Source organism: Chrysochloris asiatica, unplaced genomic scaffold, assembly GCF_000296735.1.
Source record: "Chrysochloris asiatica unplaced genomic scaffold, ChrAsi1.0 scaffold00028, whole genome shotgun sequence".
Classification (NCBI taxonomy): domain Eukaryota; kingdom Metazoa; phylum Chordata; class Mammalia; order Afrosoricida; family Chrysochloridae; genus Chrysochloris; species Chrysochloris asiatica.
In genome coordinates, this window is record NW_006408546.1 from 6,745,595 (window position 1) to 6,759,108 (window position 13,514).

General features: G+C 39.5%; 1 protein-coding gene across 1 annotated transcript in view; it reads right to left on the reverse strand.

Annotated features, from left to right (window-relative positions):
• The window catches only part of ACAD11 (acyl-CoA dehydrogenase family, member 11), a 154,392-nt gene that overhangs the window by 126,019 nt on the left and 14,859 nt on the right, over positions 1-13,514 (reverse strand). Inside the window, exons 2-5 of the mRNA XM_006840028.1 lie at positions 11,849-11,948; positions 7,874-7,999; positions 6,552-6,713; positions 4,117-4,281 (exon numbers count right to left, since the gene is read on the reverse strand). Coding sequence (XP_006840091.1) covers positions 4,117-4,281; positions 6,552-6,713; positions 7,874-7,999; positions 11,849-11,948 — 553 coding nt within the window. The remainder of the gene's footprint in view (positions 1-4,116; positions 4,282-6,551; positions 6,714-7,873; positions 8,000-11,848; positions 11,949-13,514) is intronic.

Genomic DNA, 13,514 nt, shown 5'->3' on the forward strand with positions numbered 1-13,514 from the left:
TTGATGTTTATATGTTCCATTTCATTTTTGACAATTTCCAATTTTCCTAGATTCATACTACATTCCATGTTCTGATTGTTGGATGTTTACAGCTGTTTCTCTTCATTTTGAGTTGTGCCCCATCAGCAAAGAAAAGTCCCACAAGCTTTACTCCATTCGTGTTATCACGGTCAACTCTATTTTGAGGAGGCAGATCTTCCCCAATTGTGCTTTAAGTATCTTCCAACCTGACGGGCTCACTTTCTGGCACTATATCTGACAGTGTTTCTCTGCTATTCATAAGGTTTCCAGTGACTAAATATTCAGAAGCAGTTTGTCACTCCTTCTTCCTAGTCTGTCTTCGTCTGGAAGCTCATCTGAAACCTGTCCACCATGGGTGACCCTGCTGGTATTTAAAATGCCAGTAGCATAGCTTCTAGAATCACAGCAACTCACAAGCAGACCACAGTATGACAAATTGACAGATAAGTGGTGGAGAAGATACTTTACTAGCTATGATATGATCCTAAAACAATAAATATTAGTAATTTAAATTAAGTTCCTTCAGGTCAGTTCCAACTCATAGTGACCCTGTATAGAGTTTCTGAGGAGCAACTGGTGGGTTTGAACCACCAACTTTGTGGCCAGCAGTTCAATGTTTATCCTACAGCACCATACCAGGTTCTGTATGATAAACTCCAATAATGATACATACAATGAATTCTAGACTGCTAAACCCATTTGCTCCTTGAAAACCTTATATAGAGTTACTATAAGTCAGAACCGACTCAGTAGCACTTAGCAATAACAACTACCACCACCATGTCATCAGTTCAAACCCACCATCTGCTTAGAGGTAGAAAGATTAGGTTCTCTGCTCCTGTATACATTTATACATAGTAGGAACCAACTCTACAACACGTAACAACATTATAAAATTGTACTGCAGCTAAATGCCTTTCCCAGTTGTTTCCTTAAAATAAAAGGGGGTGGGATGGATTGTGAATACTAAAGCAAACTATGAGCTTTTGTTAGTAATGTATCAATATTAGTTCATCAACTGTAAAAAACTGTAATAAAGGAGAAATAGAGTGCAGGGGTAGGGCATGGTACTTCTCTGTACTCTGCATACCTATAATTACTGGCTTGGTGCTGTGGGCTAATGTGCTGAACTGCAAAGTTGGTTTGAACCACAAGGTTGGCGGTTCAAGCTCACCAGCTGCTCCTTGGAAATGTTATATAGGGTCACTAGGGGTTGGAATTGACTCAATAGCACTCAATGACAACAACGACATAATTGCTCTAAAAAATAAAGTCTATTTAAAAAAAATGTCTCTCCAAATGATTGAATAGCCTACTGTTTTAAAGACAGATGCTATCTTTTTGGCAACTTTGATTTATAAGGATTTGTTTTTAAATATGAGATTACAAGTAAAATGGGAACAACTATTTCATAGTTCTGGTGTGGCACTGTGGGTTAATGCGCCAGACTGCAAAGCCATTTGAACTGCAAGGTTGGCGGTTCAAGCTCACCAGCTGCTCTTTGGAAACCTTATACAGGGTCACTATGAGTCAGAAACAACTTGATGGCAACATAGTTAACCATGACTTCCATGACTTCAGTAAGTCATGATTAATCCTAAAATTTAAACATCTTACTTACTGTCATAGTGACACTGTAGATGATTTCTGAGATTGTAAGTCTTCTTAGGAGCAGAAAGCCTCATCTTTCTCCTGAGGAGCAGCTGGTGGACTTTAACCACCGAACTTGAGGTTCGGTATAGTCCAGTACTTGTCATTCAAAGTCACCGTGCTCCCAAACATCTTTGTTGTTTTTGTTGTTGCTAAGTGCTGTCTAGTCGGTTCTGGCCCATAGAGACCCTGTATAGGGTTTCCAAGGAGCTGCTAGTGAGCTTGAACCACCGACCTTGTCGTGCAAACGACCTTGCAGTCCAACGCATTAACCCACAGTGCCACACCAGGACGCCTCCCAAACAGCTTACTAGACACACTAGACAATATAAAATCCATTAGTAGATCTTGGTCTAGATTTGTCCTTCTTAAGTAAAGAATCATACAATATTACAGCTAAAGAACTCACAGAGGACTCTGATTTATTCAAAGATGATGTTGTTGTTGTTAAGTGCCGTTGAGTTGGTTCTGACCCATAGCGACCCTGTACAGGGTTTCCGAGGAGCAGCTGATGAGCTTGAACCACCTACTTTGCAGTTCAAAGGACTTTGCAGTCTGGCATATTAACCCACAGTACCACACCAGGACTCCTTATTCAGAGATCGTTGTTGTTGTCGTTATGTGCCGTGTAGTTGGTTCCAACGCCAAGTGACCCTCTACGGGGTTTCCTAGGCTGTAAATCTTTACGGGAGCAGAAGGCCTCATCTTTCTCCCGTGGAGCAGCTGGTAATTTCAAACTGCTAACCATGATATTAGCAGCCTGATTCGTAACCACTACGCTAAAGATACGCTCCTAAAATACTAAGGAAAAAAAAATGCTGTAGAACAAGTATAGGCCAAATTTTGTTATGTTTTAAGGTAAAACTTTAAATTTTAAATTTTTAACTTCTCTAATCTAATGGTAAATAGTCACCAAAGTTAGAATTCAAAATTCATCAGCGTCACTGAGGAAAGGTTGCACATGCATGCATGTTTAATTGTTCGTTGTTGCAAGTTGATTTCAATTCAGAGTGAGCCCATGTGATCTTTCAGAAGCCATTGCTAAGCCTCTTTTCTGAGGTGCCAATCGGTGTTGAACTACTTTAATTATGGCAGCAATATAACTTATAGTGGTACTTTCTGCCTTTCATCTTTCTCTAGGGAAAAACATGAAACCCAGAACATTATTAGCACATGAATTTAGAAAACTCTTCCTGCCCTAAAACATCTTAACATTATCAGGAAACTAATGAAAATCCTCTTCTAAGAAGCAGGATTTGGTGAACTTTAAATTGCTCTAAATTATTGTTAGAATTCTAAGGGCTAAGTGGCTTGCCAAAGGCCTCAGTCACTTATGGAGAGGAGAACTGAAGCAGTTTTCTCATTCCTACCACACTCCTCCATTCACGGACCTACTGCCTGTGCTCAGTGAAGGGTGATGGCTTTGATTTATTGGAATTCTTTTCTAAGATTACACCAAGTACATTTACAAAGAGCAAGGTTACATTAATTTCATAGGCTCCTTGTGTGGTGTTGTAGGATAAGCACTGGACTGCTAAACCACCAGTTGCTCCTCAGAAACCTTATACAGAGTTACTTGAATTGGACAATAATTCATGCTACTGAAGCGTCTTTAGAGTTCTTTTCTCTTAAATGTAAACAAAAATTTTTTTTTCTTGAGATGTAGGGGGGCAGGGAACCCACAGAAATTAACATGAACCAGAAGAAAGATCAAGGACATGAAAGAATATGAAAGAGAACGAACACACTCCTCCACTCAAGAACTTACTGTGTGTGCTCAGTGGAGGGTAACAGTTTTGATTTACTTGTACTCTTTCCAAAGATTACACCCAGTACATTTACTCAGAACAAAGTTATAATAATTTTATGCAACACTATTGAGGCTTTTTTTTTTTTTTTAGAATTTTGTTTTCTTAATCTTAAAAAAAAAATGTCTTCATGGGATATGTGGGGGATGGGGTTGGAAACCCAAAGAAATTAAACTGAATCAAAAGAAAGCAAGAACATTCATAAGCTAAATACGTTAAGTAGCCAACGTTTTCTTTTGAAGAAAACAGTGGTATGCAAGTAAATTTCCAAGTTTTTTTTAAAGCAGTAAATCAGGTACCACTCAGGATTCTCAAAATTAATCTCATTGCTAATAAGTTGATTCCACCAGAGTAGAATACTCCCTAGGGTTTCCAAGGCTGTAAATCTTTAGGGAAGCAGACTGCCACATCTTTCTCCCATGGTTTACCCATTGTGCCTCCAGAGCTTTCACTTAAAGGGAGGCAGCTACCTATGCCAGAAAGTTTTCAAGACTCATTTCTTAAAGTTTTGAGTGATGGAGGCGGTCCTGAGCTGGAGGGCAAAAATGGGGAGGCGGTGAGCTCCTTCAGTGCTCTGGGAGAGTGCCCACTTAGTATTTGAGTCCCAAATCACACCTGCTCAGTATACTGCACCTACCTCCGTAGGGTGGAAAACGATGTTATCTAGTTTGAAATCTCCGTGAATCAAACTCTCCTCATTGTCATTATCTGGCAAGTTTTTTGTTAGCCAGTCGGATAGCTGCTTCATGGCAGGGATGTCCTGGTGGGCTGCTGCTTCATACTGTTTAGTCCAGGTTGATATCTAAAGATACATAAATAAGAAAACAGACAGAGCTGAAAAGTCAATGTAAGAGCCAGCATCTTAGATTATCGAATAACAAATTTTGATAATGTATCATTTACTTTTACTCCTAAATGCTCAAGATGAATGCCTATAATGAATATTATGTCGATTCTTTTATTCTAGTTCCATTTTACTTACCCAGCTTTGTAACAGGAAAAAAGAAAGAAAATTGTATGGAAGGAAAAAAAAGTGTATACACTTATACAAATAAGTTCTTGTTGTTAAGTGCCATCGAGTCAGTTCTGACCCATAGTGACCCTGTACAGGGTTTTCGAGGCTGTAAATCTTTACAGGAGCATAAAGCCTCATCTTTCTCCCGCAGAGTGGCTGGTAGTTTCGAATTGCTGACCTTAAGGTTTGCAGCCCAATTCGTAACCACTACGATAAGTAGGCCTAAGAAGATTCTGGAAGGGGTCACAAGAAATTTGAAAAAAGTAGAATAAGGGGCTGAAAGAAGTAGGGGGCAGATTTACTTTTCATTTTAATACCCTTTCTTACTACTCATAGAATCTTCTTGTTGTGAAGTGCCATCAAGTCAGTTCCAACCCATAGCAACCCTATATAGGGTTTCCGAGGAGCAGCTGGTGAGCTTGAACTGGCTTTTGAGGAGCTGCTGGTAAGTTGTTGTTGTTGTTGTTATGTGCCATTGAGTCGGTTCCGACCCATAGCGACCCTGTATAGGGTTTCCGAGGGTGTAAATCTTTATGGGAGTAGAAAGCCTCATCTTTGGAACCATATTATTTATCTGCTTACATCGCTCTGTGGAGTCCCTAAGTGGTACAAATGGCTAACATTTAGTTGCAATCTCAAAGAAAGCCTGAAGGTTGGAGTCCACAGAGAATTGTCTCAGAAAAAAGGCCTAGTGATTTACTTCTGAAAAATCAGCCACTGAAAACCCTGTGGGGCACAGTGGTGCTCTGACACACAAGGGTTAGCCACCAGTCAGAATCCACTCCACGGCAACTCTCTGTACTCCCCAAGGTATCTCTGCTCAGTGTAGTGCGTTAGGGTAAAGACTTTCATCCTTGTAAGTTTATAGAACTGAGTTGAAATTTCACCTAAGCAACTTAGATGTATAACACACGTTTCCTATAAGCCTCACTCTCTCTCCTCATCTGCAAAATGGGGACAATAATACCTATGGTTTAAGATTGTTGCATAAATCAACAGAGAAGGACCACCACTCACCTCCCATGGGATTTAGCATTAACTGAATGTACTCTAAACTTTAGTTTTCTTCTCTTTCTCTCTCCTTAGCCTTCTTAAGACCCCAAAATGAAATGCTCACCAGGAAACAGGAGTCCTGGTGTGATGCTGTGGGTTAATGCGTCAGATCACAAAGTCGTTTGAACTGCAAGGGCAGTGGTTCAAGCTCACCAGCTGCTCCTTAGAAACCCTATGCAGGGTCACTATGAGTTGGAATCGACTTGATGACACTTAACAACAAACTAGGAAATAGCTCCAGACATATCTATTATGCTGTTTCTTTGATTTGAAATGCTCAACATCTCTTCCCCATAACTCTAATCTTACCCTTTCTTAAATACCCATTGCAATAAGTATCTATTCCAGGAAGCTTTCCTCACCTAAGCAAGGCCGCAACAATCTTCACTCTTTGAAAGGCGCACCTTTCATGATGAATACCAAGAAATTAAATTACAGATCATATGAGGGAGGTTCAAAAAGTTCGTGGAAAAATTCCTTTATCTCTCATTCCATTTCCCCACAAGTTTTGTCAAGCTGCCTCATATATTCATTCATACCATTTTCAAGTGGTTTTATCAATATGTAATTCATGAATAGGTTTCTCAAAAGTAGTCATACTTTTTTTTAGGAGAAAGAGTTACCTTCTATTATCTTCATATTTTACACTGTACTCACTAGGCATTAAATACACAGTCACTTACAATAAATACTTGTTAACCTAGCTAAAAGGGAAATGGGGCATAAAACATAGTGTTAAAATCAAGTAAAGAGCATGTAATAGCTTTCAATTTGCATTCAAGCATATGCAGTCAATTGCAGAAGCTTTGTTCTGAGCAAAACTTCATCTGCAAAAAAAAAAAAGATCATTTTATGCTAAAGCCAAGTAGATCTGAAGGTGGATATTCAAAGTCATAGCCAATGCTTCAGAAGACTAGGAAATAATACTTTTGCATTTTGACTAACAATGTAGTTTATTATTTCCAACAAGTTGAGAAGAGGCACTCTCTGTGAAGCTGTGTTACCTGTCTTTGGCAGTAGCCAGCTCCTTGGCCATATCCTTCCAGCTGCAATGTGTGTACCTTCAAGGAATGTAATCTAGCCAAGGTTTCGATCATGTTCACATATATGGCAGAGCGCTCTGCTGGGCTAACTCCAGGAACTGTGAAATCACGAAAGATTCTCCCCTATGAAAGAGATTAGAATAGACAATTAAATTTTTAATACCAGTTAATTGCTGCTTCATCATCCCTACTCCTTACAAAGCCTGAAAAAGATCAAGATAACAGCTTTGTAACCAATACCAATTCTTTGTAGACTATGCTGGAAAATATTCATTTTTAAATATTTAATGTAAGAGTATGTGCTCCAAAAGAAATTGCAAGGATTTAAAGACCAAAGCCTACTCTTGTTATGTTCTATAAAAATATGAATAGTCTGGTTATTTTTCTTCTTGTTGTTGTTAAGTACCGTTGGAGTCGCCTTCTACTCATAGTGACCCTACACAGGGTTTCCAAGGCTATAAATCTTTAGGAGGGCAGAACGCCTCATCTTTCTCCCGCGGAATCACTGGTAGGTTCGAACTGCCGACCTTGAGGTTAGTAGCCCGATTCGTAACCACTATGCTACCAGAGCTCCTTGGTTATTTTTCTTAGTGACTTGATAATCTGTTAGTAGCTTCTCATTCCCTTCTTCCCAACCTCCCTTCCTACTCCACTATCCAGAGTTTGGTTTATTGCCATATATCAAATAGCTTTTTATGAGTCCTGGTAGGGAGTGGGTTACGAGTCGGGCTTCTAACTGCAGGGTCAGCAGTTGAATCTACCAGTCACTCCTAACGAGAAAGATGAAGCTTTCTGCTCCGGTAAAGATTCATAGTCTCGGAAACTGTTACTGTTGTTCAGTGCCATCAAGTCGGTTCTAATTTATAGCAACCCTGTATAGCTTTCCAAGGAGCAGCTGGTGGATTTGAACCACTGACCACTGCAGTTCAAACTGATGTTGCAGACCAGTGCTTACCCAACAGTACCATACCAGGACTCTGGAAACTGTACAGGGTGGCTATGACTCTAGGGTACACAACCACCACCACCAACATCATGGCTCTTTACTGACACCTAGAGGAGAGCTCAAGAATAAATCAATATGCCCTACTTAACCAAATTTGTTCCTGGTCTATTTCATCCCTTCCAAATTTAGTGCTTTGAAATTAAAACAGAAGTTTAAACCTTTGAAAAGTAGTCTAATTATTTTAAATGTTGAATAAGGAACTCTATTATTGAGCAACATCTAACTTCATAAGTAAATATAAGATCCACAACAAAATAAGATTAAATGATAAACTTACCTGAATGTGTTCCATCACATAAAATTCTGTTCCAATAATAGAAACATCACTGCAGTACAGTAAAGGCTTGGGAACAGGGAATCCAACTGAGTGCAAGGCTTCCTGGACTTTAAATTCTCTATCAATCTAAATAGGATGATGAATTATTAAACATTAGAAACACAGACCTTTAAAAAGTACTCCTGAACTAACATTAAAGCTAGAAATACTTGTACATGCTAAAACAAAATCAACGAATAACCTAGAAGACACTGGTAATAATTTCCTTACAAGTACTCTTACTTTAATCATTATTAACATGTTAGATCAATCAATTAATTAGGTTAGAAGGATGGACACTTGCATTGTTGTTGTTGTTAAGTGCCGTCGAGTCGGTTCCGACCCATAGCGACCCTGTACAGGGTTTCCGAGGATGTAAATCCTTACGGGAGTAGAAAGCCTCATCTTTCTCCCGCGGAGCGGCTGGTAGTTTCGAACCACTGACCTTAAGGTTCGCAGCCCGATTCGTAAGCACTACGCTACCAGAGCTCCTTCGGACACTTGCAATGGACTTATGTAAAGGAAAGAGTTCCTGACCAACACTTGAGATTTTATCATAAAGCATCCTTTTGTTTGGTGTACTGGTGTTTTCTCTCTTATCTTTCCCCAGGGTACCCTGGCAAGTCTCTGTTCTAGCTGTAGCAACAGTCACTAGAAGGAGAACAGGCAAGCCCCCCTGTATAGCAGCTTCCTCAGCATCCAGAGTGCATTCAGTACTGTAGCACTAAGTCTACCAGACTGCATCCTCAAACCAGGAGAGATGCCCTCAACTCTGCTCATATAAAGTCTCCAAATTTAGACTTTCTAAATACAAAAATAATGTATTTAGAATAACATAACACACAAATTATGTTTCAAAACTCATTTTAAAAACACCAAAAATTCTTAGGTTCCCTCAGTCTGGGCTGTTTCCATATCAAATACTAATCACTGCTAAAATTGAAGAAGATGCACTAACAAGAAAGGGATACACAGGGCTTTAGGAACACTAAGATTGAACTTAAGGAGCTCTGGTAGCGTAGTGGTTATGAATCGGGCTGCGAACTGCAATGTCAGCAGTTCGAAACTACCAACTGTTCCACGGGAGAAAGATGAGGCTTTCTGCTCCCGTAAAGATTTACAGCCTCGGAAACCCTGTACAGGGTCACTATGAGTTGGAACCAACTCCACGGCACATAACAACGACAGACTCCACGGCACATAACAACAACAAAGGAGGAGGTTTAGATAATATAGTAGTTTTCAAATTAGGCAAAAGAAAAATGAAGTCGATCAAGGAGCTATGGAATTTGAATAAAGTCACTTGATACCTGATTTCTGATATATACAAAGGAACTTCAAAAAGTTCATGGAAAATGGAATTAAAAGATATGAAAATTCCCCACAAACTTTTTGAAGCCTCCTCATATTCTAGGGAAGTCCTGGTGTGGCGCTGTGGGTTAATGCACCAGACTGCAAAGCCGTTTGAACTGCAAGGTCGGTAGTTCAAGCTCACCATTTGCTCCTTGGAAACCCTCTACAGGGTCGCTATGGGTCGGAATCAACTCGACGGCACTTAACAACAACAACAACATATTCTAGGAGGACTCCTGGTGTGGCACAGTAGGATCAGCACTAGAAATGCAAACCACAGGGTTGGCAATGCTGCTCCTCAGAAACCCTATAGATGTTCAAAAGAGTTGGCAGTACTCAAAAACAACATATTCTAGGAAAGGATACTTCCTTGTACCACCTACCCATCCTACCCCACAAAGAACAGTGTACAGATTAGAAAAAAAAAATTGTAAATTCAAATGTCTACAGGGACCCAGAGGGTGTAAATTGCAGAAGTGGCTAGAGAGAGGTTGGACTGTTACATTTTACAAAGCCTGTGTCCCCTCTAGAGGAGACAACTGCTTAGTGCTGTAGCAGATTGTAGCAGATTGTTGCTATGTGGGAATGCTTGCAAAATTCTGCTGACTCAACCACCCAACCAGATACTGCTGAGAGCCAGAGAGATCATGAGTGAGAAGAGAAATGTTTCAGGCAAGGTGGAGGATAAGCTGTAAACTGGAAATTGCATGGGGTTGGTGGAGGCTTTTGAGTACTAGTGGGAAGGGAAATAAACTCACTTCTTTAGGATATCAAAGGAGATACATGCTTCTAAGAAAGGGTGTGGGGATTTCTCCTGGTGCCCGGAGCTTCTCCGGAGCACATGATAACTATTGCAAAAGTGGTAAGTTAAAGGCAAGCAGGTATGAAACAGGAGTCCAAATACAATACTGAGAAGAAAATGACCGTCATAAATGAGACAGGTGTGCGGGCCCATCACCGAAAACCTTAGAGCACAGTTTACAGCAGAGCTGGGATGCAGACCAGGTAAAGATGACTCATCTGTATGCAAAGCTGTTTTGCCCTAGACTCAGCTAATGGTGACCAGGCACTCCTGAGGAGGGAAAGCATGCAGTTCATTTGGACAGTAGAAAGTAAAGCAACAGCTACTGCAATTACTGGGTCTGGGAAGGGCCAAACCACTGCCCAGGTGAAAGCAGCTAATGGGCCAATGGCTGGAGTGAGAAGTGTTTGCAATATAACCACTCTGGTGTTGGAAAATGGAAGAGACATAAAGGTTAGGCAGGGAAGGAAAGGAGAATGAAGCAATGAGAGTGGGAACATTGCTTTTCGCAATGCAGACTTTGAAAAAGCTGGAGTTGACCATAGTACTCCAGATCCTCAGCCATGTCTTGTTAAGAAGATTTAGTAAACATTACCCAAGGCTTGATGCTATTATAAGCATCCAAGTTACTTCATGTTTCCAGAAATATGATAGGGTCCAGAAAGTAAAGGGTGCCAAATTACAGAAGGAAAGGTTTAAGTCAGAATCTGTATTTTTCTATTACTGTGATATTAACCCCACTGCTTCCCTCCCCAGTGAAGGTAGGCCTGGGAATCACCTGTTATTCATAACTCAAGAAAGACACTAAATAAATACAACAAAACCCAAAAACCAGTTGCTATCAAGTCAATTACAACTCATGATCCATGTGTGTCAGAGTAGGGCTGTGTTATATAGGGTTTTCAACCATTCTTCCAAGGAGGTTGGTGGACTCCAGTATACAGTTTTTGGTTAATGGTTAAGAGTTTAATCATTTGTACCTCCCAGGGACTATATTATAATACATGATCACAATATTCCTAACACACAAGTGGTTTTAATGTTCTCTAGTACTTTGATACCTGTTCTCTAAACATGTATGTTCTAAACATAATACCTGTTTTCTGAAAACATTAAACTCAGTTGTTGTTTTTTTAACAAAAATCTTTTATAATCCTTATCAATATGTCTAATGTTTAGATACTGAAGAGTGCTTATTAAAAGCCTTCTTTTCAGAGAATAATCATAACATATCAGAAACTAATCATAGCAAATTTATCCAATAATTCACTGTTGTTCGTTGTTAAATGCCATCGAGCCGTAGAAACTCTGGATAGGATTTCCGAGAAACAGATGGTGGGTTTGAACCACTGACCTTATGGTTAGAAGTCTAGTGCTTATCTTACAATAAATAAACCAATAAATCATTAGTTGATATTATTATTATAAAATATAGTAATGCCCCTATTTTACATAATTTAAATATATAACTAAAGTGAGATCCACCCATAAATAAGTAGTACCAAAAATATTCACAGAATGACTCTACATCTGACAAATTGTACAGAGAGAAATCAAACCTTGGTGTTGCTAAGACTTACATACTAGAGATTTCAACAAGTCCTTGTTAAAAAATGGAAAGGGATACAATTCAAATGAAATTGTAATATATCTAAGAAAATGCATTTTATATTGCTTAGTAATCATGAGCTGTACTTTAAAAACAAACAACATTTTTTTGTGTACATATAAAATCACTTGTTTGACACCAAAACATTTACCTTTACATCTGTGTATCATACCTTGTGTGCTTTAGGAAGAAGTGAACCCGGTGGTTTTTTCCTGAGTACATATGCTTTAATGCCCTTCTGGAGATAAAAGGTTGGGTTGGACTGTCCTAATCTAGATAAGAGTAGAGAACGGGTCAGTTACAAATAGATATATTTACCTTCTTCCAAATCCTACTGAAATGACAGAAGAAACATGAAAGGAAACTGTATCTATCTCAATGCTGGAAAGCCAAGAGAGATGTTCCCAGCAGTCTACAGCAGCTATTTCTAGATGACAATATAGCACAAGGCAACATACTGGCAATTGGGGAAACTATAAACCAGGAGGCAGAAGACAGGACTCCCTACTGTGAAAAACATGAGTTTTATCAGAAGTAGCCCTAGAACAACACCTAGATCTAATGCAACAAAGTCAGGAAGAAGAATATTTGGGTGTGGTGCTGTAGAATAAGTACTGGAATGCTAACTGCAAGGTCAGTGATTCAAACCCCCCAGGAGTTCCTTGGAAACGCTTTACAGGTTTTCTATGAGTCAGAAACGACTTGATGGCACTTCACAACAAGATATCAGAAATTTAATTAAAGGATGCTAGAAGAATTGGTTATTGACGCCTCATCTGCTCTTGGCACAGATAATCGGCCAAGGATATCACCCAATTAAAGTTTCCTACGATACAAGTTCTGATAACCAAGGTGCCAAAGATAACCAGGAAAGTGCAGGGAGTTCCAGCTAACTCACACATACCAGCTTTCCTCATTAGGACTACAGAAAATTTCATAGGAACTAAGGAAATACATTCTAACTACCAAAATTATTCAATCTAGACCATCACTTACAAGTTATACATGATTAAGACTTAACCAATTTTTGAATAGTCCAGCAGGAAGAAAAAAGGCTCTAACTAAATAAACAGAAGAATCAATCCCCGAGATAACTGGTAATAGAGGACAGTGAAAAAACCTTTTTCATGAAGGTATTCTGAGAGGCTTAAGGGGAGAACTTAACCCATAAAAACAATAAAACATGAGTTGTTAAAGAACAGTTGCAGTTCTTGCAGGATGGGGGAAAAACAAACACAATAGCCTATTCCACATCAAGAGATGAGTGAAATTGCAGAATGGATGAGGCTGAAGATCAAATTAGAGCTGGAGGGCAGATCTCCTTAAAGGAGCCATGGGTTCTGGCTATTGGAAGCTATTTTGTTCGTTATTTGATTTTACTGTTATTATTTTTAAAGTTTTTATTGTGAATTGAGTGGAAGTTACAGCCAAGATCATCAATTTTGCATTCAGTGAACTATACACTGTTTCATCTCAGTAATTGTAGTCCCCTCCACACAACAACGGTTATCTGCTTCCTCCCTGTGCTCATTTCCATTCCACCCTCCTTCCCGTCCCTTCTCAACTTTGTCCCTAGGTACATGTTGCCTTTTCATTTTGAATGACTGACCATTCCATGGTGTGTACACCGTTCTAGTGTTCTTGTTCCCCCATATACCTGCCTACTGCTTGGCTGAAAATTGGACCATGAGGGTGAGTTCCATTCCAGACTGGAAGGGTGGTTGAGGGCCATAGTCTCAAGTCCCTCTAGTCTCTCTATGACTAGTAAACCCAGTCCTTTTCTAAAAATAATTCTTATTTTTGTTCCACATTTTCTCCCATTCTACCTGGGACCCTCT